We start from the raw sequence: 27,368 nt of genomic DNA, 5'->3' as shown, positions 1-27,368 counted from the left end.
GCACAGTGCATTTTAAGCTGTTATTCTGCCAGTTCTCCATTTGAGCACAGATTTGGGGTGGGGAGGAAGCAGAGGAAAAAAAAATCTGCATTTGTTATCTGTCTTTTGAATTATTTTTCTAATTTCATTCTGACAGGGAAAAGAATGGACACTGAATATTAAACTATTTATTTACCCATAATATTGAAAAAAACACTGGGAGAACTTTTTTTTCTTCATTTAAAATCTTAATTTTATATTTATATTTATATTTATATTTATATTTATATTTATATTTATATTTATAGTCTTATTTATATTTGTAGTCTTATTTATAGTATTATTCTTTTTTTTCTTGTTTTTTTTTTTTTTTTACTTTTTTTATATTTAATTTTTGGAGGTCACATTTAACAAAGGATTGAAAGCTCATCCCATTCCACTCCCTGTCATGGCAGGATCACCTTCCACAATCCCAGGAAGCTCCATCCTGGTCTTGGACATTCCAGGGATCCAGGGGCAGCCACAGCTTCTCTGGGAATTCCATTCCAGGGCCTCCCCACCTTACAGGGAAGGATTTCTCCCTAATCTAAACCTCTCCTCTCTGAGTTTAAAACCTTTCAATGCTGGAACTCTGGATATTGAGAATTTTAAATTTTATGCGCTGACAAGCACTGACCCCCAAAAGAACAACACTACATTTGACCTGAGGCTGTGGAGAAAACTTCCAAAATTAAATTATAAAAGTGGGATTATGGGTGTGCAGTTTGAATAGAAGTGTGTAATACCACGTGGTGGAAAACTTATAATTTAAAGTTTTAGAATATAGCAATACACATATAGCAAGATAGAGGTTTTAGGGTGGAAACTAATCCTTCTTCACCTTCTTCTTAATGGATTTGGGTGGTATTTCTTATAATTTAAAGTTTTAGAATATAGCAATACACATATAGCAAGATAGAGGTTTTAGGGTGGAAACTAATCCTTCTTCACCTTCTTCTTCATGGGTTTGGTGTGTATGGTGTAATTAGATAAAAAAGTCCACATTGCAGGCCATAGGTAGTTATTAAGTTAAAAGTAAAAATAATTTAAGTGTCATTTCATAATGAAACAGTTTATCGTTAAAAAGCCTTGTAGAGAGAGATCTAAAACCTCCTTTTTTAGTTTGTTAAAGCATAGTGCTGTAGAACTCCCAGTTTGTGAGATTAACATAAATAATAACTAAAAAAATCTGAGTCTGAACAAGAAATACCACCTCACACATTTAATCCTGACCTTAATAATAAAAAATAAAGAATTTAAAACACTCTGGTAAGACAGGATGAAGCAAAATCCAAATTTCCCCTCAGGAAAACCCTCTCCATAAAAAATAAAGAATTTAAAACACTCTGGTAAGACAGGATGAAGCAAAATCCACGTTTCCCTCAGGAAAACCCTCTCCAACCACCCCGCCATTCCCACTGGGAATTCCTGCTGGGCTGGCCACAACCATGCCAGGGCTTTTCCTCCCTGCAGGTTTGGAGCCAGATTTGAACCATTTGAGACATCCGTGGGCACAATTTGAATCATTTGTGGGGAGAATTTGAGTCATTTGTGGGGACAATTTGAGCAATTTGCGGGGCCTCCTCCCAGGAGATGGCTGCTGACAGGCCCTTGTTGTCACTCCCACCCTGTTTGCCCAGCTCTGCAGAGCTTCCCTGAGTTCCTCCCACACAGATTCAATCCCTGAGGATTCAATCCTCCTCTTTAGCTACCTGCCATCAGCTGTGGAAAAATCTTTCTGACTCTGCCGCCACCGTGGATTTTTCCTTGTTTGGTTTTTCTCTGCGCCGCTCTGCGTAGCCTGTGCGGGGGGGTTGTGAGGAAAAAATACTTCACAAATTGTGAGGCACTCTGAGATGGCAGCAGTGGGAGCTGTGGAAGTGTCAGGGGAGAAGGAATCAGCAATGAATTCATAACTGGGGCCTGCTCAAATGGGTAAAAACCATGAATAAAACCCATCTGAGGCTCGTCCTTTCCGTGCAGGAAGCCAGTCCCAGCAGCATGAGTGAGTCCTGGTCTTGGCTGTCCTGGATCCTTCGAGGGTTAGAAAGTGTCAGGGAGAAGGAATCAGCAATGAATTCATAACTGGGGCCTGCTCAGCTTGGTAAAAACCCATCTGAGTCTCCTTTCTGTGAGGGAAGCCAGTCCCAGCAGCATGAGTGAGTCCTGGCCTAGGCCGTCCTGGATCCTTCAAGGGTTTGAAAGTGTCAGGGAAGGAATCATCGATGAATTCATCACTGGGGCCTGCTCAAATGGGTAAAAACCCATCTGAGTCTCCTCCTTTCCGTGCGGGAAGCCGGTCCCAGGAGCCTGAGTGTGTCCTCGCCTAGGCCATCCTGGATCCTTTGAGGGTTAGAAAGTGTCAGAGAAGGATGCAGGAATGAATTCATCACTGGGGCCTGCTCAAATGGGTAAAAACCCATCTGAGTCTCCTCCTTTCCGTGGGAAGCCAATCCCAGGAGCCTGAGTTCATCCTGGCCTAGGCCATCCTGGATCCTTTGAGGGTTAGAAAGCGTCAGGGAGAAGGATTCAGCAATGAATTCATCACTGGGGCCTGTTCAAATGAGTAAAACCCATCTGAGTTTCCTCCTTTCTGTGAGGGAAGCCGGACCCAGGAGCATGAGTAAGTCCTGGAGCCTAGGCCATCCTGGATCCTTTGAGGGTTAGAAAGCGTCAGGGAGAAGGATTCAGCAATGAATTCATCACTGGGGCCTGCTCAAATGGGTAAAAACCCATCTGAGTCTCCTCATTCTGTAAGGGAAGCCAGTCCCAGCAGCATGAGTGAGTCCTGGCCTAGGCCATCCTGGATCCTTTGAGGGTTAGAAAGCGTCAGGGAGAAGGATTCAGCAATGAATTCATCACTGGGGCCTGCTCAAATGGGTAAAAACCCATCTGAGTCTCCTCATTCTGTAAGGGAAGCCAGTCCCAGCAGCATGAGTGAGTCCTGGCCTAGGCCATCCTGGATCCTTTGAGGGTTAGAAGATGTCAGAGAAGGAATCAGCAATGAATTCATCACTAGGGCCTGCTCCTATAAAAACATATCTGAGTCTCCTCCTTTCTGTGAGGGAAGCCAGTCCCAGGAGCCTGACTGAGTCCAGGCCCAGGCTGTCCTGGATCCTTTGAGTATTAGGAAGCATCAGGGAAGAAGGATTCAGCAATGAATTCATCACTGGGGCCTGTTCAAATGAGTAAAACCCATCTGAGTTTCCTCCTTTCTGTGAGGGAAGCCGGACCCAGGAGCATGAGTAAGTCCTGGAGCCTAGGCCATCCTGGATCCTTTGAGGGTTAGAAGATGTCAGAGAAGGAATCAGCAATGAATTCATCACTGGGGCCTGCTCAAATGGGTAAAAACCCATCTGAGTCTCCTGATTTCCATGAGGGAAGCCAAGGCTCGGAGCTGGTCCCAAGAGCATGAGTTAATCCTGGCCTAGGCTAGAAAGTGTCAGAGAAGGAATCAGCAATGAATTCATCACTGGGGCCTGCTCCTGTAAAAACCCATCTGAGTTTCCTCCTTTCTGTGAGGGAAGCCAGTCCCAGGAGCCTGACTGAGTCCAGGCCCAGGCTGTCCTGGATTCTTTGAGGGTTAGGAAGCATCAGAGGAGAAGGATTCAGCAATGAATTCATCACTGGGGCCTGCTCAGATTGGTAAAAACCCATCAGAGTCTCCTCCTTTCTGAGGGGGAAGCCAGTCCCAGGAGCCTGACTGAGTCCAGGCCCAGGCTGTCCTGGATCCTTTGAGTATTAGGAAGCATCAGGGAAATCCTGGCCTAGGCTGTCCTGGATCCTTTGAGGGTTAGAAAGTGTCAGAGAAGGATTCAGGAATGAATTCATCACTGGGGCCTGCTCAGATTGGTAAAAACCCATCTGAGTCTCCTCCTTTCTGTGAGGGAAGCCAGTCCCAGGAGACTCAGTTATTCCTGGCCTAGGCCATCCTGGATCCTTTGAGAATTAGGAAGCATCAGAGGAGAAGGAATCATCGATGAATTCATCACTGGGGCCTGCTCAAATGGGTAAAACCCTTCTGAGTTTCCTCCTTTCTGTGCGGGAAGCCAGTCCCAGGAGCCTGAGTTAATCCTGGCCTAGGTTGTCCTGGATCCTTTGAGGATTAGAAAGTGTCAGGGAGAAGGAATCAGACATTAATTCATCATTGGGACCTGCTCCTGTAAAAACCCATCCGAGTCTCTTCCTTTCTGTGAGGGAAGCCGGTCCCAGGAGCGTGACTGAGTCCTGGCCCAGGCTGTTCTGGATCCTTTGAGGATTATAAATAATTCTGTGGCTTCAGAGTTTCTTTTCATGTAGCCTCTCCATTTGCTCCCAACGCTCTGCTCCCTCAGAGTGAGTCACCAGAAGCTGCTCCTGTGCTTTCCCTCGCCTCGTTTTATTTTAAGAAGCTGAATCTCCGGTTTCTCTTCACCTGAAACTCCTAATTTTTTTTTTTTTTTCCCTTCAGTTTGACAAGTGGACAGATGGCCAGAGGAGGAAGATCCTGGTGGACCTGCTGGAACGCTGCTCCCTGTCCCAGCAGAAATTCTGTGCCAAGCAGCTCCAGGCCCGAGTCCCCACCGAGGCCGTCGATTTTACCACGAGGCTCCCTCGAGTCCTGTCCTTGTACATCTTTTCTTTCCTGGATCCGCGGAGCCTCTGTCGATGTGCACAGGTAAAAAAAGCCAGCACCTGCCTGGGCTTCAGAAAGGCAGGACAAAGCAGTTAAAAAACCAAAACAAAAAGCAAAAAACCAAAAAACAAACAAAAAAACAACCCAAAAACCCCACTGATTTTTAGTGAAGACAAAAGGTCTTCTGACTTGGCCAAATGCTTAGTGATGCTCATTCCTCAGATCCTAAATTAAGCCAGATTGTTCAAGATTTACAGAACTGATGAGTAATTTTAAATGCTCAGTTCTAAAGTATTTTAAAAGTGGCATTTTCAAGGCTAATTATTCCCAGAAAGGAAGCCTGGTACCTCCTAAAAATCACATTCCTCTAAAATACCTTGCACTGTGTGCAGAGCCCTTAATTCTTTGAGAGATATTGGCTTGTGCTTTTGCGAAGAACACTTGATCCTGAAAGGAAAACAGATCCTTTAAAATGCCTGAAGGTCAAGTGTTGCATGTGGAGAAGCAGAAAATTACAGATGGGCTTTGGAGCAAAAGGATTAAGACTCCAAAAATCTGTTTGCATGCCATAAAATGCTCTGAGATGCTGCCCACAGTGGTTTTAAATTAGTAAGTCAGTTTTCAGTGACATTATTACTGTGCTAATGAAATATTCAATTTTATTTAAGAATATATAATAATCTCAGCATGGCTAAGCCTTGCATTAGTAACTTGCTTTAGCATTTCATGTGGATGCAACTCAAACTCTCCATGACAACAGGTTAGAAAATTCCTCAGAATCACAGAATATCTTGAGTTGGAAGGGCCCCACATCATGAAGGCCTTGAAAGGTCTAAATCCTTTAATCAAAGTTTTAAATGGAGCATTAAAGAAGAATTCAATTCATTTAAGGATATGTGGGAATTATATCCCCGGCACAGAAATCCAAACCCTCAAACTCTTTAAACCACCAAGTTTCCAAGTGGCTGGGAATCCACAGGTGAGCTGGCACTGGAAGTACCTGTCGGAGCTGGACCAGCTGTCGATTCTGAAATGAAATTAGTAAGTCAGTTTTCAGTGACATTATTACTGTGCTAATGAAATATTCCATTTTATTTAAGAATATATAATAATCTCAGCATGGCTACGCCTTGCTTTAGTAACTTGCTTTAGCATTTCATGTGGATGCAACTCAAACTCTCCATGACAACAGGTTAGAAAATTCCTCAGAATCACAAAATATCTTGAGTTGGAAGATATAGGCCACATCATGAAGGCCTTTAAATCCTTTAATCAAAGTTTTAAATGGAGCATTAACAGCACAGAAGAATTCAATTCATTTAAGAATATTCCCGGCACAGAAACCCAAACCCTCAAACTCTTTAAACCACCAAGTTTCCAAGTGGCTGGGAATCCACAGGTGAGCTGGCACTGGAAGTACCTGTCGGAGCTGGACCAGCTGTGGATGCTGAAGTGCCTGCGTTTCGGGTGGCTGCTCAACTTCTGCCCCACGCCCTTGGAGCAGGGCGTCTGGAAGAGACACTACGTCCAGATGGTGAAGGAGCTGCGCCTCACCAGGCCCCAGGTACGCTGCTGCCTGCAGCCCCAGCTCGCAGGTTTTGCACATTCTGCACTGGTTTTGTGTGCTGCTCTTTCCTCTGCCTCTGTTGGGGTTGAAGCACTCAAGAGTTTATTTCGTGTCCAGGCTCAAATGTTTATTTTTTATTGTCTGTGTTGTGTCTCGCAAGAAGTGAGTTCTGCAGTGTCTCACTGACAAGCCACAAAATGGCTGTCTTCCTCTGCAAGGTCTTTTAAGGCTAAACGATCCAATTAAGAAATGACACCTACATGATTTTCACCTTTAACCCAATAACGAATCACTCAAATCCCACAGTGTGGACTTTTCTGTCCAATTACAAAATTGGACAGAAACCCCTGGAGAAGAAGGATCAGCCACCACCCTAAAACCTCCATCTTATTTATATACATTACATATTCTAAAACCTTAAACTCTTAAGTTTTCCACCCTGTGATATTACACACTTTTATTCAAACTCCACACCCACAATCCCAGTTCTATCATTCAATTTTTAAATTCTAAAACCTTAAACTCTAGGTTTCCCACCCTGTGAAATTACACACTTTTATTCAAACTCCACACCCACAATCCCAGTTCTATCATTCAATTTTTGAAGCCTTCTGCACGGCCTCAGGTCAAGTGCAGTGCTGTCTTGTGGGTCTGTGATTTTCAGCATAGAAAGTCTAAAATTCTCAGCATCCATCTTGTTTATATATATTACTATGTTCTAAAACTCCAAACTCTAAATTTTCCACCCTGTGAAATTACACACTTTTATTCAAACTCCACACCCACAATCCCAGTTCTATCATTCAATTTTTGAAGCCTTCTGCATGGCCTCAGGTCAAGTGCAGTGCTGTCTTGTGGGTCTGTGCTTTTCAGCACAGAAAGTCTAAAATTCTCAGCATCCATCTTGTTTATATATATTACTATATTCTAAAACCTTAAAATCTTACGTTTCCCACCCTGTGAAATTACACACTTTTATTCAAACTCCACACCCACGGTCCCAGTTCTATCATTCAATATTTGAAGCCTTCTCCACGGCCTCAGGTCAAGTGCAGCGTTCTCTTGTGGCTCTGTGATTTTCAGCACAGAAAATCTAAAATTCTCAGCACCCAGGGCTCCAACGGTGTGTAATTCTGAACTTCATATAAAGTGTTAGCAAGTTCTCCTCACAGATTAGTTAGACAAAACAACCATTTTCCAACCCAAGAACCAAGGACACCATTGTAGCTTCAAGCCCCAAAAGTGTCAATTGATGGGAGCAAACTGGGAGGATGTGACTTCGTTACCTGAAGCTGTAATTGAATAATTAACCCCCAATATGCAAATGCACCAGAACTTATAGAAGTGTGAAAACTCGTGAGCTGTGGGAAATGGCTTTGTAGAGAATTCTCCAAGCCTGGCAGAAGGCTCACACATCTGTGTGCAAACTTTGAGCCAGGAAATGCTGACTTAGAAATGCCATGGAGCAGGACAGGCATTGTTGAGAGAGAAATGGAGCTAGAAACAAGTTTCAAAGGATGCAAATAAGACTGGATACTTCAGAGAAATTAAACTGTGAAAGGTGCATTGTAGTAAGACCCATGAAGGGTAATTTTACATGATTGCTTTTGAGGTATTTACAGCATGGTGAGGTAAAAGTCGATAGGTTAAGGAACACTTAAAATGTATTTTGATTAAGAAATAGTTGGCTTCTGATTGTGATGGCGTGAATTATAACATCTGCATTGTCTCACCCCTCACACGAGGCTGAAAACAGAATAAAAGTTTTTTAAAAGGCCCCATCCCTGGGTCAGCAAAGAGCTTAATCCAACAGTGACATCCATCAGCAGTGACATCCATCCTCCATCTTGGGTGTAGCCTTGGCCAGGCCCTTGCACTGCCCAAGGTGTATCCTTGGAAGGCCTTTTTAATGAATTCTTCTTTTATTTCTCTAACTCTGTCTATTTCTATGTCTTGTTTTATTTCTCTTGTTTTATTTCTCTAACTCTGTTCTAGGTAGCCTCTCCAGCCACCACACCTCCTCCACTGGGACAACTGTGGGGTCTGGCTCCCAGCCCCTCTGCCTCGTGATCTTTTTGGGGATCCTCCTGGCTTAAATTCAAAGCTCAGCCCTTTAATTTAATTCAAAGCAAAGTCTGGCTTTAAATCAGGCTCTCTGTAGTTGATAGAGAGAAGCTGATGCAGCTCAACAGCAGCTCAGCTCATTTTAATATGGATGGCAGGGCTTGGGTGGTGACAAGCCCTGCCAAGGTGCCTCTTTCTGTCCAGAGACCAACTTTGAGTCAATCCCCAATTACTGTAACTCTAAATCTGATTTTCATCTCCGTCTCAAACTCATTTTCTCCTTTCCACCTCTCCAATTAGACTCCTTCCAAGGACGAGTTCATCGTTATCGACGTGCAGCCGGTACAAAGCAACGTCCCAGAGAGGAAACCTTCTGTGGCAGGACTGGGGACAAGCAGGGGGAAAAAGGAGCTCCCTCCCTGGCGCTCCTCCGACAGGAACCCCACGGACACCATCCGCTACAACTACCTGGACAACTGGGACCCCATCGAGCAGGCCAGGCAGGCGTAAGAGCTTCACCTCCTTTCCTTTTTCCCCTGTGCAACCAGATTTTCCATATCCTTCCACCTTTTCTGGTTGCAAACCCACTTTCCTGCTCTTTTTTTGGCTTTTTTTGGCCCAAAGCCGCCGCTGCTTTGTGTCCTTTCTGCACAACTCGATTTTTGGTGTAATTGTATCTCAGTTTTCAGAGCCGAGTTCGGGGTGGAACTCCTGGGGGATGTTCCAGAGCTGGAGCAGGAGGAATCAGGCCAAGGGATTGTTGGAGAGTTTTTAAAACCAAGCTGCCAGGCTGAGAGGAATGCGTGGGTTTCGCAGGGGCAGAGGCAGAATGAATGAATTGTGATGAAATGTAATTCTATCTCTCGGAGGATCTGCTGGCTGAGAGGAGGTTGGGATGATTGAATTGCGGGGCAGGTGTAAGAGGATGTCAGAGCATGGAAGTGATGAATGGTATTTGTGTCTGCTCTGCCTGGATCCAGCACTTCCTGGGCTCCCAGGATTATCCACATGGGAAAAAAAAAAAAAAAAGGCATTTCCCTCCCAGAGCAGAGCTTTGCACATGGATCTGTGTTAGAACTGCCACAGGTGTTCCTTTGTCACCTCTGGCATCAGAGATTTTCCAAATCTTAGATCCAGGGTCAGTTTTCTGGGCATGAACAAGCCCAGGGAGGGTGTGGGGTGACCTGTGGGAAGAGCTCACCCTTCTCTTGTGTAAATCCTTGGAAATGCCACCTCTGACTTTCCCAGGGGTCACCTCAGCCCGGCTGGCGTGACAAGGGTGCCACTGCCATTAATCCAAGCCTGGCAAAGAGGCACTGGATCCTCCTGAGCATTCCCTGTTTTCTGTGGGAATCCACGGGCTCGCCGCGCCGAGCAGGAGATTCCTCTGGGCCGTGCCAACAAAAACCTTGGGAGCCGACAGAGCCACGACAAAAAGCACCCAGGTTTTGTTTAAATAAACACCCAACAGAGCCCAGATCATCCCTGCACTCAGGAGTTACCCCAGCCAGGGATTGTTTGGGAGCTCTTTCCCAAACCCACCGCTCCTCCGGGGTGTTCCGCGGAGCTCCCCGAGCAAAAGCCTTGGATGAATCACGTTTTAATCCGCGTCCCCCGGCCCTTGGATGTTGCACTACTTCAAAGAGCTTCCCAGTTTCCACCTCACCCTCTTTCTGTGGGGTGTTTCCCAACTCCAACACCGCTTTTGGGTCGTGTTCTTTGAGGTTTTTAAGGGAATATTTTCACCGAACGTTTCCTGCTGCAAACAAAATATTATTTTCCAGCTGCTCTCAATGGTTTTCTGTAGCAGCTCCCAGAGGTTTCTGTGAGGTTTAGGATTTTCTTGTGCCATTTTTGTGAGGTTTAGGATTCTTCTGTGCCATGAAAAAGTGGGACAGGCCTTGTCTGAAGAGTTTAAAAGTCGCCCTGTCCCAGCGTTGAGCTGGGGAACCAGGTGAAAACAATTCACCTGAAACAATGAAACAGCAAATAACTGAAACAGCAAATAAATACACTCCCTGTTTGCCTCTCCCCAGTGAGATCCCAGCCTGTCTCCATCTGTGGGGAATGTTCTAATGCAAAGTGCTCCTGCAAATCTGCCATTTATCCTCAATTACAGAGGATTATTGCCAGGAGAGAGAGGAATTCTGTGAGATTTGCCTGTTCATTGAGGATCTGCCTTTAATATCCCTTAAGCTGCAGGTAATTGCTGCTGCTCAGGCTCATCTGTGCTGATTATTCAGCAGCACAGGTGCCACATTTCAGGTGCTGACCCAGCCTCCCACTCCCACAAGGATGTTCTGGTGCTTCTTTTCCAGGGACACGTTGCTGTGCCTTCCCAAAAAATCCTCCACTGATGCTGTTGTGTTCTCCACCTTTTGGGAATGGGAATTCAGCTCCTCAGCTGGACCCCTGGAGCAGGGGGACACCACCTTGATGACCCCCAAATTTTGGTGGGGGTGGCAGGAAAATGTCACCGTGGTCCTGGTGTCCCTCCAAGCCTTGGTTTGGAGTCTCCCAGGAATCCACCTGCCTGACCAGGGCTCGGCTTGGAAGGCAGAAGAGAATCCCGAGATAAAAATCTCCCACCCCGCCGGCGATCCCAGCTTCTCCTTCAGAGGAGCCGGATTCCAGGAGCTCAAGGGCAAAACAACCTCTCCTCAGGTAAAATGGATGTCGGGAGGAAGGAGATCGGTGTAAAACGAGACCCTGCAACAACAGAAGCGATTTCCAGGCGTTTGCCAAAGGGAATCTGGGAGGGGAAATGGCTTTTTCTGCGGTCTGGGTTTCGCAGAAACCCAAATGAGAGTGCAGAGAAAAGGACTGGAGGGAGCTCTTCCAGCCCAGCACCTTGCCTGGGAGTCCCTGAGCCAACAAAACCTTTTTTTCCCCATTTGAGTGCCGAGGAAGCTGCGGAGAATTCCTTGTGAATAAACAGGATCACATCAAAGGAATACCTGACGCCACCATCAAAGCGAGGTGTGAGACCAGTCACTGGCTACTGCCTCGACTCCGAGTTAATCTGTCTAATTCCAGCTTGGATTTTGCAGAATTTAAGAGGTAATCAACCAAAAAAAAAAAAGAAAAAAGCTTTTTGGGCCTGGTTAAAATCTCCTCGAGCTCAACCTTGCTCTGCAGTTGTTTTCTGGCCCAAAGGGAGAGGAGGACTGTGCTGCTCATCACATCAAGGTGAAATATTGATGTTTAAATGGCAGAGTTCATGGAATTCCAGAATGGTTTGGGTGGAAAAAGGCATTAAAATTCACCCAGTTCCAACTCTGACACCTTCCACTATCCCAGGCTGCTCCAAGCCCCGTCCAGCCTGGCCTTGGACACTTCCAGGGGCATCCACAGCTTCCCTGGGAGTTCCTGCTCCTCACAGGGAAGGATTTTTTTCCTAATATTTAATCGAAATCTCTTTCAGTTTAAAACTGCTCATGGAAAAAGTCACTTGTTGTCATCTGTGATGCCGCAGAGTTTCCATCAGTTTCTTGGCTGGCCTTTTTGAGTCATCAGCTGCCTTCTCCCTCCCACAGCAGCACCAAAACAACACTGCTGAGAATTCCTAGCAGGGTACTCATCCTTGTTTAGCCAAAAAAAAAAAAAAGGGAAATATGGGAAGCAGAAGCAGAGCGAGCTGCAGTCAATTCTCAATTAGGCAGCGCGGTGGAAATGGAGTCCTCTAAGTGGAAACACAAAACACATTCTGCAGGCTGTGAGACCGTAATTGGCTCTTTAGCTTTGAAAAACAGATCGATAAATCTCCAGACAGTGCTCACTGGGGAGAACAACAGCACTGGGCCACAGCTGGGGAGTGCCCAAAAAACGGGGTTCATTTGGAGTCTGGGTGATCGCTGAAACATATTTTTTGTTTCTGCTGGATTTCTTTGCTGGTTACTCAGAAACGCAGGAGTTTGTACCCTAAAAACTGTGCCCAGGAGCTCAGTGAAAACCCCTCTGAGGGAGTGAAGGAGGTGGGACAGAGATCCCCCAGTAATTTCCATGGGAGGTTTTGGGTTTAGCTGGGACAGTGTGGGAAAAGCTTCCCAGTCACTGAGCAGGGAAATGAAGAATAGCAAGGATCAGACGCGCAGCCAAGGGAGTGGCGAGGTGATAGAGAAGAGATACAGACAGGCTTGGATTACAAATTGCCTGGAAGGGGTTATCAAAATCCCTCAATAGAATTATAGCTGTGACTATCGGTGGTGTAATTTATCACAGCGATGATTTCTGGTAGGTCTGGTTTGTTTTCTGCCTGAATTGTCCACGCAGCTTTTTGCTGTAGACAAAAAAAAACCCAAAAAACAACCCAACAAAAACCCTCCAGAGATCAGCAAGGAAGGATCTGCCTCTCTGGGCACAAAGAAATATTACATAGGGGAAGTGAAAGATTTTTATCTGCAGCGAGTTAGGAAATTTTTCTGTGCGGCTCTGATCTGCCTACAGAGGCCCAGGAGGGCGTTTCTGTCAGGCCCACTTCTGCTGGAAGGCATCTGCTGTTTGTGCTTCTGGTTGCCAATAAATCAAAAGATTTGCCTCCCACTTGATGATGAATAATGAATTCCGATTCCAGCGAGCGCTGGAGCCGCGCCAAGGCCGCGGCCTTGTGCCTCAAGACAGGGCCCTGCTCCTTCTCACGGCCACGTCCTTCCCCCCTCCCCGGCCCGGCGTAATTTATGGCCACGGGCTGGCTCTAAAAAACAGTTGCATATTGTCCTGGAGTGTTTACCCGAGGAGAAAATAATTATTTGGGTAATTGTTGTGCCGGCGGCGCAGGCCGCGTCTCTGACAAAGAGGGGCTCGCTCGCGTGAGAAGGACTCGGAGCGGCCTCCCTCAGCCCCTCGCTCCTCTCTCCCTCTCCGTGCTGCTCAAAAGCCAGCCCAGCTCCCTGGGGGAATCAAAAATATTCCTTAAGGGGTGAGAAACAGCGAGTTCAGCACTGGGAGTGAGACCTTCCCTCCTTTTTCCTCGTCCTCGCTCCGTGCGTTTTCCCGACCTGGAGCTGGGGCTGTGGGGCTGACCTGACACCACGATTTGGACACCAGAACAGAGCTGCAGATACCTAAATTTGCACTAATAATTTACACTAACAATTTACACTAACAATTTACAATTATATTTTACAATTATATTTTACAATAATATTTACAGTCACAAGGCCAGGGCTGCCTTCTGCCCAAAGGTCACAGCGTGATTTAGGATGGAAAACACCTTTAAGATCACTGAGTCCAACCATAACATGGACGCTGCCAGGTCCACCAAAATGACCAGTTCATTCCCAGCTGGAATATTTTGGATGGAGTTTTCTCCCTTGTGGTTTTTTTTTTTTTTGTTTTTTTTTTTTTGGTTGGTTGGTTGGTTGGTTGGTTGGTTGGTTGGTTGGTTGGTTGGTTGGTTGGTTGGTTGGTTGGTTGGTTGGTTGGTTGGTTGGTTGGTTGGTTGGTTGGTTGGTTGGTTGGTTGGTTGGTTGGTTGGTTGGTTGGTTGTTTTTGTTTTTTTTTTGTTTTGGTTTGATTTGGTTTGGTTTGGTGGTTTTTTTGGTTTTTGTTTTTTTTTTGGTTTTTTTTTTTTGGTTTTGGTGTTTTTTTGGTTTTTGGGGTTTTTTTTAATTTTTTTGGTTTTTTGTGTTTGGTTGTTTGTTTTTTTTTTTTTGTTTTGGTTTGATTTGGTTTGGTTTGGTGTTTTTTTGGTTTTTGGGGTTTTTTTTAATTTTTTTGGTTTTTTGTGTTTGGTTGTTTGTTTTTTTTTTTGGTTTGGTTTGGTTTGGTTTGGTGGGGTTTTTTGGGTTTTTTTGTGGGTTTTTTTTTTTTGGTTTTTTAAAATTTTTTTTGGTTTTTTGTGTTTATAAACAGGTTGTGCTTTTCCTCAGTTCCCTATTTGAAATAATGCTGGATTTGACTTTATGATCCTGAACTGGGATGAGGGAATGCTGGACATGTGCTGGTGGTGGGATCCTGTTTTTTTCCAGGATTAAAGCTGTTTTAGAGTCCATTTCCACCCTTTATATCCATGGTTTTGTATTTCTGCTGTGTTTTTTTAGCTGCCCACAGACACTGGGAAAACTCCTCAAAGGTTCTACTTTAAATTCCCAGATCCCATATCATGGAATTTGCATGTGGAATGAATGCCTTTGGATAATGAACCTGCCTGAGTGCTTAGAAATAATAATGCCTCAGAGTCTGGATTTTACTCCTGATATTGGAAAAAAATGTGGCTGCTGGCCATATTCCAGTGCAATTCACTTAATTTTCACACTCTGGAATATTCCTGTTCTGCCAGTTCATTGTGTTGAATTTCACAGCAGCTGCATATATAATAGCAAAAATACACAAATTCATGTGTAGAATTATTTGGCTACAGAAAACACTGAATAAACCTTGCTGGAGGGGCAGCCCCCAGCCCTTTTTTACACTTCAGGTCACACAGACTTCACTGAAAACTCCCAAATTGATTCAGCTCAACTTCTTTTCTGTGAATTTCCCCAAGGAGCTGTAACATCTTAGGCAGTCTTAGCTTAAATCACTGAGTCCTGAGCTTGTGTTCGAGTGCCAGAATTTATCACAACTTCAAAAAAAATCAAGTTCCACCTTCCCCTGAGCCCTGCTGGCTGATTGTGCTCTTCGGGGCAAGATAAAAAACTCGTTATCTCAAGGCACGTCTTTTCAGGTGGCAACACCCCAAAGGATTTGACTTTTATCACCCCCAGGGCAGCAAGTGCACGGCATTTATTGGAATTATTGTGTCTGCTCTGCAGGAGGAGGAAGGGAGGAGGGCACACCCCGGACCTGAGCAGGCAGGCGGCCGAGAGGAAGAAGAGAGGAGGTCGTGGATCCACTCAGCTGCGGAAGGTGACATCCCTGGCAAGTGTCCCCAGGGGGGGATTCCAGCACCTGGGGAGGCGTCAGGCACCCCCAGGGATGGTGGAGCTCGGAGATTTTCCCTCAGGGAAAAGCCTGGGAAGGAGGAGGACACCAAACCCCTCCCTGTGGGTGGCTGCTCCGAGGGGATCTCGCTGCATCCCAGACGTCGCTGTGGGTGGGAAAGGGACAGCACTGAGAGCACTGCAGTGACCCTGTTATTTATCCTCTTCTCTGCCCCCAAAAATCCCTTTCCATGCTTTTTACAAAGTGCTGCCACAGCTCTTTTATGACTCTTGCATCTCTTCCCAAAATTTCACAACTTTGGATCGCCGCGGTTCGAAGTTTGTTCGTCCCACGCGCCCTGAGCTGAGCAAAGCAGCCCCAAACCTTAACACTGAGGGCTCTTTGTGCTTGGGGCTGCTAAAATAGGACATCCTCCCATGAAAGGAGCCCGGGGAAGTCACTCCAGAAAGTTCCACGGGCTGTGTGGCTCTTCCCAAAATTTCACAACCTCGGATCGCCGCGGTTCGAAGTTCGTTCGTCCTGTGCACCCTGAGCTGAGCAAATCAGCCCCAAACCTTAACACTGAGGGCTCTTTGTGCTCGGGGCTGCTAAAATAGGACATCCTCCCATGAAAGGAGCCCGGGGAAGTCACTCCAGAAAGTTCCATGGGCTGTGTGGCTCTGGAAACAAAGGAGTGCCAGGATTCGGCCGCGCTCAGCAGCGTGTCGGGTGCTGGGAGCAGACCCGGCGCTCCCCGAGCACGGAGGGCAGGGAAGGGCTGGGAGCTGTGCTAAAAAAGGGTTACACAAAAGAGAGGCTTTGTCTCCCAGATGGGGAGGCATCCTCCTGACCCAAATACAGCCTCGCGTGCAAGGAAATAGATTCTGGCACCGTTAGAGCACGGAAAATGTCATCATTCAGCCTCTGTCTTGGGGCTTGCACTCTCTGCAGATCAGTGTCCTCACACTCTGGGTCTCAACTTCTTTTTGCCAGGCTCAGGATTAAATGCTCGAGATGTTATTTCTTGTTTGGACTCAGAACTTTATTAGTTCTTATCTGTTTTACAATCTCACACGCAGTGAGTTCTGCAGCACTTCAACAAATTAAAAATTGAGCCCTATCTCTCTCTCTCTCTCTACAAGGCCTTTTAAGGATAAACTGTCCAAAGGCCTTTTAAGGATAAAATGTCCAATTAAGGAGCGACACCAAAATGATTTTCTTTTAACCCAATAACTTTTTTTAACCCTATTAACTTTTCACCCAATAACCAACCACACACGGCCTGCAGTGTGGACTTTTTTATCCAATTGCACAAACCCATGAAGAAAAAGTCAAGAAGCCTCCTCCCTAAAACCTCCATCTTGCTTTATATATATCATTTTATTCTAAATCCTTTAAGTTTCCCACCCTGTGATATTACACACTTCTATTCAGACTGCACTCCCACAATCCCAGTTCAGTAATTCAGTTTTGGAAACTTCCTCAACAGCCCCAGGTCAAGTGCAGTGTTCTCTTGGGGGTCAGTGCCAAAAAGTCACAGAAAATGTAAAATTCTCAGCAGCCAGGGTTCCAACAGCCCAGCACAACTTCCCAATTTCGAGTTGTTTTATGGCCAGGCCAGCAGTGGAAGGATCTCAGCTCAGAGTAAAAAAAATAAAAGAATTTGGTTTTCTTTCTGGATTTTAGGAAAGTTATGTGATCTTCAAGTTAATTAATCTGCAACCCAAATCAGGAAGAATTTAAGTAACAAAGAATCAGAGAATCACAGAATTGTTGAAGTTCAAAAAGGTGTTTAAGATCATCCAGTCCAACCATTCCCTGCCACCACTGATCTGTGTCCCCAGGTGTCACTTCCATATGGATTTTTAACCCTCCAGAGATGGGGACTCCACTGGAGCCCTGGGCAGCTGTGCCAGGGCTGGGCAGCCATAAATGAGCACTAAAACCAATAAAACCGAGGTTAAACCAGGCTGATGCATGCGGAAAAAAATAAAAATATAAATATAATTCTCCAGGAATAATCCAAAATTAATTTCCATCTCTTATTAAAGGTAGCATTGGGAAACCTGGTTGAAATGAAAGGCCTTTGAAAAGGCTCCTATTTAATCAAGTCTAAATAAAGAAGCTTAATATGCAAATCTTTCAGCAAATCCTTAGAAGAAGAATAGCCTGGGATGAAAGAATAAATGCCCAAGGCGAGCAAACACTGAGTCAAATGAAAATGGAACCCTCCAACAGATCAGTGATCCAAGTGCAGAGGGCAGGTGAGAGTAAAGAATATTCCAGCCAGCAATGAAGATGTAAAAAGGGGTTTTCAGGTGGAGCTCCCAGCTCAGGAGGCTCAGCCAAAATCAGAATAAACACTTAATTAATTAAGGGCACATCCACTGGCTCCACGTGGTCAATGAGAAAACCTGGGAGGGTTTGGAGGTTGTTACTCATCGTGGAAAGCTGAAAATGTGTCCAGGCTCACTCTTCATTTGGGATAAATTAAAGTCAATTGGCCCAATTAGAATAAGGAGTAAATTAGAGTGCATGGAGTTAATTAGGTTTCCAATGAGGAACCCCCAAGCTGTGCAGGGGGCAGGGAATTCCTGCCCCCTCTTTATCCAGGAAAGGCTTTGGGGACACCCCAAGGGTGACCTGGAGCTGGGATTCCTGAGCCCTTCCCAGGAAATTCCCAGATATTTTATAGGGAAGTCAAACTGGGGGGGTCAAAGTCAGCAACGCGGGGCTGGCTCTGCCTCTGCCCCACCCTCACAGCTGCTCCCAAATCATTTTAGCCTCTAAAAATTATTTTTAGTCCATAAATAATTTCTTTTTGATAGGATCAGTCGTCCCTGTCTCCCTGCCTGTGTCCTAAGGTAATGAGATTGTAGGATTTGAAGGCAGGAGTGCATTTTTTCCATGGTATTTTGATGGGGAATTGATGTTCTGAGTCAAAATTCCATTTCCAGGAGGTGGGAAAAGCTGACGGGCAAATCCAGGATTCCCAGCACATGGTCCTGTGCAATGTATGTTTGTACTTTATAAACCTTACTTTGAATTTTCTTTATTCAACACAATTATGTTTGTTCTCTATTCTTACCAAATAACTTGGGTCAGTCAAAAAAACCCCAAAAAAACAAACCAAACCAAAAAACAAACAAACAAACAACCAAACTACTACTACAAAAAAAACCCAAAACAAAAAACAAAACAACAAAACCCAAAAAAACCCTCAAGCTGTTCTTTTCCAGAATCTAGGAGATTTTTTAAAAAATTTTTACGATTTTTCTCAAGGAATAAACTGGGTTATTAAGATTTTTTCCCCTTGGCTTACTTTTTAGATGAAATAAAAGTTAAAATAGACTTTGTCCTTTACACTTTTGAGTTTTTGAACCCTGAGCAAGATTGGGGACATCCACAGGGGAGAATTTGGGCATTAACATATTAATTGGTGTGGAGAATTAATTAATGTGGGTTTAGCTTTACTGGCACCGATTTCTAATTGGGTCCTTCTGTCCTTAAGGCACCACAGCACAGCTCAAATAAAGCAAATTATGGCTTTATGTTTTAGGAATATCATTAAGGGATATCATTTAGGAATACAATTTATAGAATAGATATTTATTGATATTATTCTATAGAATCAATAGAATAGAATTTGGGAACAAAATTTATGGAATGTATAGAATTTCCCAGTGGATTCCAATGTTTTCATTGGAATCAAATGAAATTTCAGTCCCTCTGAAGCTGCTGGGAATGATTTTCCCCTTCTATTTTTCCCTTTCCCTTCCCTTTTCCCTTTCCCTTTCCCCTTTCCCATCTCCCCTTCCCCTTTCTCTTTCCCCTTTCCCCTTCCCCATTTTCCTCTTCCCTTTCCCTTTTCCCCTTCCCCATGTGCCCTTTCCCTTTCCCCTTCTCTTTTCCCCTTCCCTTTCCCCATCTCCCCTTCCCTTTTTCCTTCCCTCTTCCCTCTTCTTCCCTCTTTCCCTTCCCCTTTCCCTTTCCCCTTCCCCATTTTCCTTTCCCTTTCCCTTTCCCTTTCCCCTTCCCTTTCCCCATTCCCCATCTCCCCATTCCCCATCCCCATTCCCTTTCCCCATTCCCCATCTCCCATTCCCCATCCCCATCCCCATTCCCCATCCCAGTCCTCCCTCCCTGCAGCCCCCGAGCCCGTCCCAAAGCCCCCGCTCCGTCCCGGCTGGGCCCGGCCTGCCGGGAGCGGGGCCCGTCCCGCCGGGGCGCTGGCCCGGAGCTCCCGCTGGAACGGCACCATCCGCCCGGGACCCGCCCGAGCGCCAGGGCTGCGGCACCGGGGAGCCGGAGACGGCACCGGGGGGGACGCCAGGAGCCCGTGTGAGTCCTCTGGAGAGCTCCCAGATCCTGGAATCGGGGAGTCATGGAATGGTTTGGGTGGGAAGGGACCTTAAATCCATCCAGTTCCACCCCCTGCCACGGGAGCTCCAAGCCCTTCCAGCCTTTCCCTGGACACTTCCAGGGACCCCAATCCTGGAATCGGGGAGTCATGGAATGGTTTGGGTGGGAAGGGACCTTAAATCCCATCCAGTTCCACCTCCTGTCCTGGGGTGCTCCAAGCCCTTCCAGCCTTTCCCTGGACACTTCCAGGGACCCAAATCCCGGAATCAGGGAATCATGGAACGGTTTGGGTGGGAAATCCCATCCAGTTCCACCTCCTGCCATCTTCCGCTGTCCTGGGGTCTCCAAGCCCTTCCAGCCTTTCCCTGGACACTTCCATGGATCCAGGGGCAGCCACAGCTTCTCTGGGAATTCCAGCCCAGCCAGGAATTCCTTCCCAAATCCCACCCCAATCTCTCCTTTCCCAGCGGGAAGCCATTCCCTGTTTCCTGCCTCTCCATGCCGTGTCCCAAGTCCCTCTCCAGCTCTCCTGGAGCTGCTCCTGGGGGTGGAGAACAAGGTGGGAACCCCGGGAATCCAGAGCACAGGGTTTCCAAAAACAAGGAGACAAAGTGACACGATCCCAAACAATCCGATGCCATTCCAGTCTGGGCTGGCTTTGGAAGCTCCTCCTGGTGCATCCCGAAGCTGCTCAGGGCCAGCAGCCTGCTGGGAAAGCCTTTTTGGGGTCTTTGGGAAGTCCTGGTGGCTCACAGTTGTCACTGTGGGGGTTTCAATCCTTGACCTCTGGTGGTTTTTTGTACCAAAATGGTGAAGAACCCGGAGGGAGCAAAGGAAAAGAGGATTTTGATGGAATGCTGTTGGGATTTTTGGGGTAGAGTGACGGGAGATCCAGGATTATCCAGTAATTACTGGTGATCCCATCTAGATGGGAGATGCTGGAGCACCTGGAGACCTCCAGGATCCCTTTGGATCTCCCAAACCTTGCTTTCTTAGCAGATCCATGGGTTGATCTCCAGGAGGAGGATCCACAGTGCAAACAGAGATCCCAAATCCTCGTGACGAGAGAAAGGATCCAAGAAAGAGATCAGGAAAGCTCTGGAATGCTTGGATTGGGCTGGATCGGGGATTGGATTTAAAAAATTCCTTCACTGGAAGGGTTGTCCAGCCCTGGCACAGCTGCCAGGTGGAGTCCCCATCCCTGGAGGGATTTAAAATCCATGTGGATGTGGCACTTGGGGACATGGATCCATGGTGGCCATGGCAGTGCTGGGGAACAAATGGACTTGGTGGTCTTGGAGAACTTTTCCAGAATTTCACGATTCCATGAATGATGCCAAGGGAAAACATGAATGGGAAGCAGAACATAAACACATCCTGGCCATAAAAACAGCAGGATCAGGCTGGAAAATCCCATTCCCTCATGGTGCCGAAGCCATACAAGGTTTCCATAAAAAAGGGAATTCCACAATCCTGGAATCCCACGGCCTGGATAAAGCTGGGAATGGGGAGAAGGTGTTTGAGTCTCTCTGAACTTTTCCATGAGGAGAATTCCAGTGCTGTCAGAGAGGATGTGGGAGAACAGGGGATTCCTGCAGGGATGTGATTGATGTCCCAGGGGATGGGACAAGGAGGACACTGGGACAGGCTGGGATGTGCCAAATCCCATCCCAGCTGCATCCAGGAAAAATGAAAAGCTGTGGAAAGGGAAGGGGTTAGGAGGGAAAGGATCCACCCACACCACAGCTGAAGTAAATGATCCTGCACCTGGATTCGGGGCAGTTTTGCAAGGAAAATCTGTATTTTTGGGTTTTTTTGTGTCAAAGAGAGACAAATCCTATCGTAATTCCCTCAGTGACCTCTCCCCGACCTCTGTGAACTCCACCAGGCTCTTCCCAAAGTAAACATCCCAATTTTGGATCCTGCTCCAGCTGGGCTTTGCCAGGTTGTCAGGAAGGGACAGAAAAAGGAAAAACGTTTTGATTTGTGATTGTTTTCCCTATAATGAGACCACGAGCAGGAAAAATCTTCCCACAAAATCCAGATTTGGAAAGATATTTGAGGTATTAAATGCCACAAAATCCCAGGACTGGCTGAGCACTTAAATGCATTTAGAACCTGAATTCTCTGAGTTAATCTGAATTCTCTAAATTGCTCTGATTTTTATCATTTCTCTCTCATGCAGCACCTCCTCGGTTTGAGGCTCAGCCCTGGCACATCCCTTCATCCAACCAAGGATCCGACACGGAATGAGGGAGGATCCACAGCACAAAAATTTATCCCCCTGGCACTGGGGAAATGAAGGAAAGTTCCTGCTGGTTTGGGATCTGAACCTGTCTTCCTGCAGCTGGTGCTACATTCCCTTTTCCTTTTCCTGGAATTTTGACCTTGGAGAAGCTTCCTTAGATCCTGGAGCTGCTTGGATCTCGTGGGAGGTTTCCTGTGGATCATTTCCTGGGGCACATCCCGTGGAAAACTTGGAGGAAGAATTCCTTTCTCACGTTAAAGCAATTCCATCTTTTCCGTTGTGGCAGTGAGAAGGAAATCGAATCCAACGCTCTGGATTTGCACGTGGATCCACAAGGAGCTGGAATTTAAGAAACTGGGAATCCCATGCTCTCTCTCTCTGTCTCATTGGTCTTCTCTGAAGTTTGGGAAATTCCCAGAGAATGCAACAAAGAGCAGTTTTTGAGGATAAGGGGGTTGAAAGCACAGTGACTTTAATTTACCCCAGAGAGCTGGGACAAAACTGAACCTTTCCACACATCAGGAAAGATCATGGCAAGCACACGGATCCTCAGCATTTATGGACAAAAATCACATTTGAGAGGAAATTCCAACCACCACTCACAGAGTCACAGAACTATTAAGGATGAAAAAGTCCTTTTAGATCACCACACCCCTGCCCATTTCCTCAAACCATGTCCACAGCTTTTCCAGGCGCTCCCAGGAATTCTGTGGAATGAAGATTCCATCCTTTCCATGAAGAAATTCTCCTAATACCCAACCTGATCCTCCCCTGGTGCAGCTCAAGGACGTCTCAGTGTGGACTGAGAGGAAACCTCTGCTCTGTGAGCAGATTAATCTGTGTCACCCGAGGGTTTCACGGATTTTGGGAACACCACGGCGTTCCACGGACTGAGAGCACCCAAATCATTGATTTACAACTCACTGCAGTTCCCTCTCCCACACTTTGGGGTTTTTTCCTGGTTTTCCTGGGTGCTTGGAAGGATGAGTTCATCCCAAACCAACACAAAGGCCTAAAACCTGACAAATCTGAGCTGCCACCTCCCAAAAAACCCAGCCAGGAACTTGAAGATGGGAATAATCTCCTGTAACTTCAGATCTGTTAATTATACAGGAAAACGGACTGGTGGATTTTGATGAAGAAAGTGAAATTTAGAGGATTTAAAGTGAGGTGGAACAAACCAAAGCATTCACCAGCATCGTTCCCTGGAATTGCCAATGTCTCTTCACCGGCCTTTTTTAAAATTTTTTCCTCCCAAAATTCCCTAAACCAGGAATTTTGGAAACCAAATTAAACCAATCACTCCACAGGTGCTTCCTTGGCTTCCTAAATCCAGGATTATTTTTGTTTCCATTAGGCAGCAGTTGAGGGTCAGCTCCACGTCCCAAACATGATAATTATGTCACTCATTTATCTTTTCCCATCAATATTCCCTGGAATTGTACAATTCCCAGGATCCGAGTGGTCTTGGACAAGCTCTGTGCCTTTACTGAATCTTAAGTGCCCACTGCACATCTTAAAGCTTAAACCTTCTCTGATTTATAAATTTTTAAAATTTGTTTTTGTATTTTATTAAAAAGAAGTTATAAATCAGAGAAGGTTTAAGCTTTAAAATGATGCTGTAAAATAACAAACAGAACTGTCCAGGAATGTGTTGAGCCAAGTCAATTATCCTTGGAATAGCAGCAGACCTACAGAAATTAATCAGAATAAAATCAGATGTACTTATGCTGCCTGTAAACATCTTTTACATCATTCCTGAGGTCTGGAATTTGAAATGGAGAGGGGAAAAAAAAAATAAAGCTCCCATCAGCTGCTTGGGGCCAAACACCTCGAGTGCCTGGAGCTGCAGATGTCCCTGCCCACTGCAGAGTTCCCAGATCAGGAATTCCAAAGTGCAGAGCGGGGTTTGGGGTGAGCATTTCCCGGCCCTGCTCGGCGTTTCCAGGCCCTGCCCGACCGGAACGGGCTCCGGCCCGGGATGAAAGGCACCCCTGAAAGCCCGGGGGCAGCGGAATGCAGAGACCAGGATGCCAGCCCTGGGCTCAGGTGTGGGCAACAGAGCCGAACGCGCCGGGCTCCCTCCGGCTGCACCCCAAAACTGCGCCTGTGCCTCTCCGGCTGCATCCCAAAACTCCGCCTGTGCCTCTCCGGCTGCACCCCAAAACTGCGCCTGTGCCTCTCCGGCTGCACCCCAAAACTCCGCCTGCACCTCCCTCCAACTGCATCCCAAAACTCCGCCTGCCCTTCCCTGACTGCATCCCAAAACTCCGCCTGCGCCTCCCCGGCTGCACCCCAAAACTCCGCCTGCGCTTCCCCGACTCCATCCCAAAACTCCGCCTGCGCTTCCCCGACTCCATCCCAAAACTCCGCCTGCGCCTCCCCGGCTGCATCCCAAAATTCCGCCTGCGCCTCTCCGGCTGCACCCCAAAACTCCGCCTGCGCTTCCCCGACTCCATCCCAAAACTCCGCCTGCCCTTCCCCGACTCCATCCCAAAACTCCACCTGCACCCATCCCAAAACTGCGCCTGCGCCTCCCCCGCGTTCCTGGCCCCGGAGGAACGGCACAGCTTCGTCCTTGGGAGCCAAAACGAATCTTTCCTGATGATTCCGAGCTAAAGAAAGAGAAATTTTGGGGAAAAATGTGTGGGGCACCCCAAACCCCCGCCTGCCCTTCCCCGACTGCATCCCAAAACTCCGCCTGCCCTTCCCCGCGTTCCTGGCCCCGGAGGAACGGCACAGCTTCGTCCTTCGGAAGCCAAAATGAAGCTTTCCTGATGATTCCGAGCTAAAGAAAGAGAAATTTTGGGGAAAAATGTGTGGGGCAGCAGGGAATGAGGAGGATTTTTGGGAATGCCCGGTTTGTGGAGGTGAGGGAAGGCGAGCTGCTGCCGGGAGGATTTTTGGGAATTCCTGGTTTGTGGAGGTGAGGGAAGGCGAGCTGCTGCCGGGAGGATTTTTGGGAATTCCTGGTTTGTGGAGGTCAGGGAAGGCGAGCTGCTGCCGGGAGGATTTTTGGGCATTCCCAGTTTGTGGAGGTGAGGGAAGGCAAGCTGCTGCCGGGAGGATTTTTGGGAATTCCTGGTTTGTGGAGGTCAGGGAAGGCGAGCTGCTGCCGGAAGGATTTTTGGGAATTCCCGGTTTGTGGAGGTGAGGGAAGGCGAGCTGCTGCCGGGAGGATTTTTGGGAATTCCTGGTTTGTGGAGGCCAGGGAAGGCGAGCTGCTGCCGGGAGGATTTTTGGGCATTCCCGGTTTGTGGAGGTGAGGGAAGGCGAGCTGCTGCCGGGAGGATTTTTGGGAATTCCCGGTTTGTGGAGGTGAGGGAAGGCGAGCTGCTGCCGGGAGGATTTTTGGGAATTCCTGGTTTGTGGAGGCCAGGGAAGGCGAGCTGCTGCCGGGAGGATTTTTGGGCATTCCCAGTTTGTGGAGGTGAGGGAAGGCGAGCTGCCGCCAGGGAAGAGGGAGCAGGAGGGGCGCAGAGCCTCAGCACTCAGTGGGGAGTGAAGGGTTAATGGATGGTTCTGGAAGAGCCCTCGTGGCGAAGGGAGAGCAGCCAGCAGAGGAAATAAATGCGAGATAAAAAGTTGCTGTGATCAGTGGATGAAGCTGATAACGAGCAGGGAGCACAGCTCCGCTCCAGGGCTGAGCCAGGAGCTGTTTTTAGGGAGGCACAAGGATATGGGAATGTTGGAAATCCACCACCTTGTGCCTGCTGGAGGAGGATTTAAACTCTACTTCAACCTGTCCCACCCCGGGATCTGACTTCCAAACACCCTCGTGCCAACCTCAGGCACCAGAGCGGGCTCTGGCTGCTTTTTAAAACATCCCTGGTGGGAACGTCCTGCCAAAAATCCTCACAGCAGCCCCTGGAGCTGGAAATTTCCCAAGAAAGTTTTTGACCACCCCACACATCCCCACAGCAGGTCGTGTGGCCACTGCCAGCATCTCCCTGCAGTTTGATCTGTCATTTAGTGGTTTTTTCCCTTGCTGCCTGTTCTCTGCTCCTCCACACTCCCGTGTTTCCATCCAGGCAGGTTTGTGACCCACCACAATCCAGGATTGTCCAGGATCCACCAGGGAGGAGATTTGGGAGCTGCTGCCATCATCAAGGACCTGTCAAACAGCAAAATCAAATAGTTGCCAATTCCCCAAACAGGAACCGAGGAAATCCCTGTCTCCAGAATCTCAAATATTTTAGAAATTGCTGGATATTCACAGAACAATCCCGAGCTGATTTTGTAGGATTGATGCAGAATTTGGGACGCAAGAGACCCCAGATCCAACCTCCTGCTTTAAGCAGAGTCAGATCTGGGACCATCCCAGGCTGCTGATGGCTTTTAAGGCTTCCAAATCCTCCCAAGGAGGAGAGGGCACAACCGCTGTGTGTGGGACATCGTGAATTTTGGGAATCACGGAAAATCCTGAGCTGGAAGGATCATCAAATCCAACTTCTGCACAGACACCCCAAAATCCCTCCCTGGGAGCGTTGACCTGGAGCCTTGGGAATGTCACCATTCCCTGGGGATCTTGTTCAGTGCTCCACCCTTTAGGGAAGAACCTTTTCCCAATAAACCTTTTCCAAATAAACCTTTTTTCCAATATCCAGCCTCCCCTCGGCTGTGCTGGGTTTGCATCCCGGGACCCCCTCAGCCTCTCCCCCCTCAAACTTCCCCTTCCCCTTCCCTGCTCCCTTCTCCGAGCACTCCCCGGGAACCCGCGGGTCTCCAGGAGGGATTTTTCTCTTTTTTTTTTTCAGGAAAACCCAGGCGGTTTTTCCCTCCTGGAGTCGATGTTTTGCTACCATCTAGCGCTGAGGGGTGCGGCCTCCTCAGGCCCGCGTGGTTCCCTCAGGGCGGATCCCAGCACCGGCGGGAATTTGGGAACGAGACCCCAGGAAAAACTGGATTTTAACGGGGAAATAGGATGATCCCACTATTCGGGATTTCAGAAATTGTCCCTTTTTTAATAGTTTTTTTCCCTCCTAGAGTCGATGTTTTGCTACCATCTAGCGCTGAGGGGTGCGGCCTCCTCAGGCCCGCGTGGTTCCCTCAGGGCGGATCCCAGCACCGGCGGGAATTTGGGAACGAGACCCCAGGAAAAACTGGATTTTAACGGAGAAATAGGATGATCCCACTATCGGGAATTTCAGAAATTGTCCCTTTTAAACTGATTTTTCCCTCCTGGAATCGATGTTTTGCTACCATCTAGCGCTGACGGGGCGCGGCCTCCTCAGGCCCCCTGGTTCCCCTCAGAAAGGATCCCAGCACCGGTGGGAATTTGGGAAGGAGACCCTGGGGAAAACTGGATTTTAAGGGGGAAATAGGATGATCCCACTACTGGGAATTTCAGAAATTGACCCTTTAAAATTGGTTTTCCCCTCCTGGAGTTGATGTTTTGCTACCATCTAGCGCTGATGGGGCACGGCCTCCTCATCCCCCATGGTTCCCCTGATCACCACACCAGCAAGAGTTTGGGAACGAGACCCCAGGGAAAAACTGGATATTAACGGGGAAATAGGATGATCCCACTATTGGGAATTTCAGAAATTGTCCCTTTTCAGTCGTTTTTTTCCCTCCTGCAGTCGATGTTTTGCTACCATGTAGTGCTGAGGGGACGCAGCCTCCTCATG

The 27,368-nt window shown here is 47.3% G+C and overlaps 1 protein-coding gene across 5 annotated transcripts in view; it reads left to right on the top strand.

The window, feature by feature from the left end:
• The window catches only part of FBXO16 (F-box protein 16), a 37,776-nt gene extending 14,538 nt beyond the window's left edge, over window positions 1–23,238 (top strand). The window contains exons 3-9 of one of the 5 annotated variants that reach the window (XM_039697652.1): window positions 4,469–4,675; window positions 6,033–6,197; window positions 8,565–8,770; window positions 15,020–15,113; window positions 19,262–19,305; window positions 19,342–19,469; window positions 21,676–23,238. In XM_039697652.1, coding sequence (XP_039553586.1) covers window positions 4,469–4,675; window positions 6,033–6,197; window positions 8,565–8,770; window positions 15,020–15,113; window positions 19,262–19,305; window positions 19,342–19,469; window positions 21,676–21,743 — 912 coding nt within the window. In that variant the 3' untranslated portion in view covers window positions 21,744–23,238. Of the gene's footprint in view, window positions 1–4,468; window positions 4,676–6,032; window positions 6,198–8,564; window positions 8,771–15,019; window positions 15,126–19,261; window positions 19,470–21,675 lie in introns of all 5 variants that reach the window. The other 4 variants (XM_039697651.1, XM_039697650.1, XM_039697649.1 and 1 more) reach the window with 4 other exon arrangements.
• Window positions 23,239–27,368: the final 4,130 nt, after the last annotated feature.

The sequence above is a fragment of the Passer montanus genome, unplaced genomic scaffold (assembly GCF_014805655.1).
Source record: "Passer montanus isolate IOZ18808 unplaced genomic scaffold, ASM1480565v1 scaffold119, whole genome shotgun sequence".
NCBI classification, from domain to species: domain Eukaryota; kingdom Metazoa; phylum Chordata; class Aves; order Passeriformes; family Passeridae; genus Passer; species Passer montanus.
This window is presented reverse-complemented; position numbering and strand designations above follow the sequence as displayed.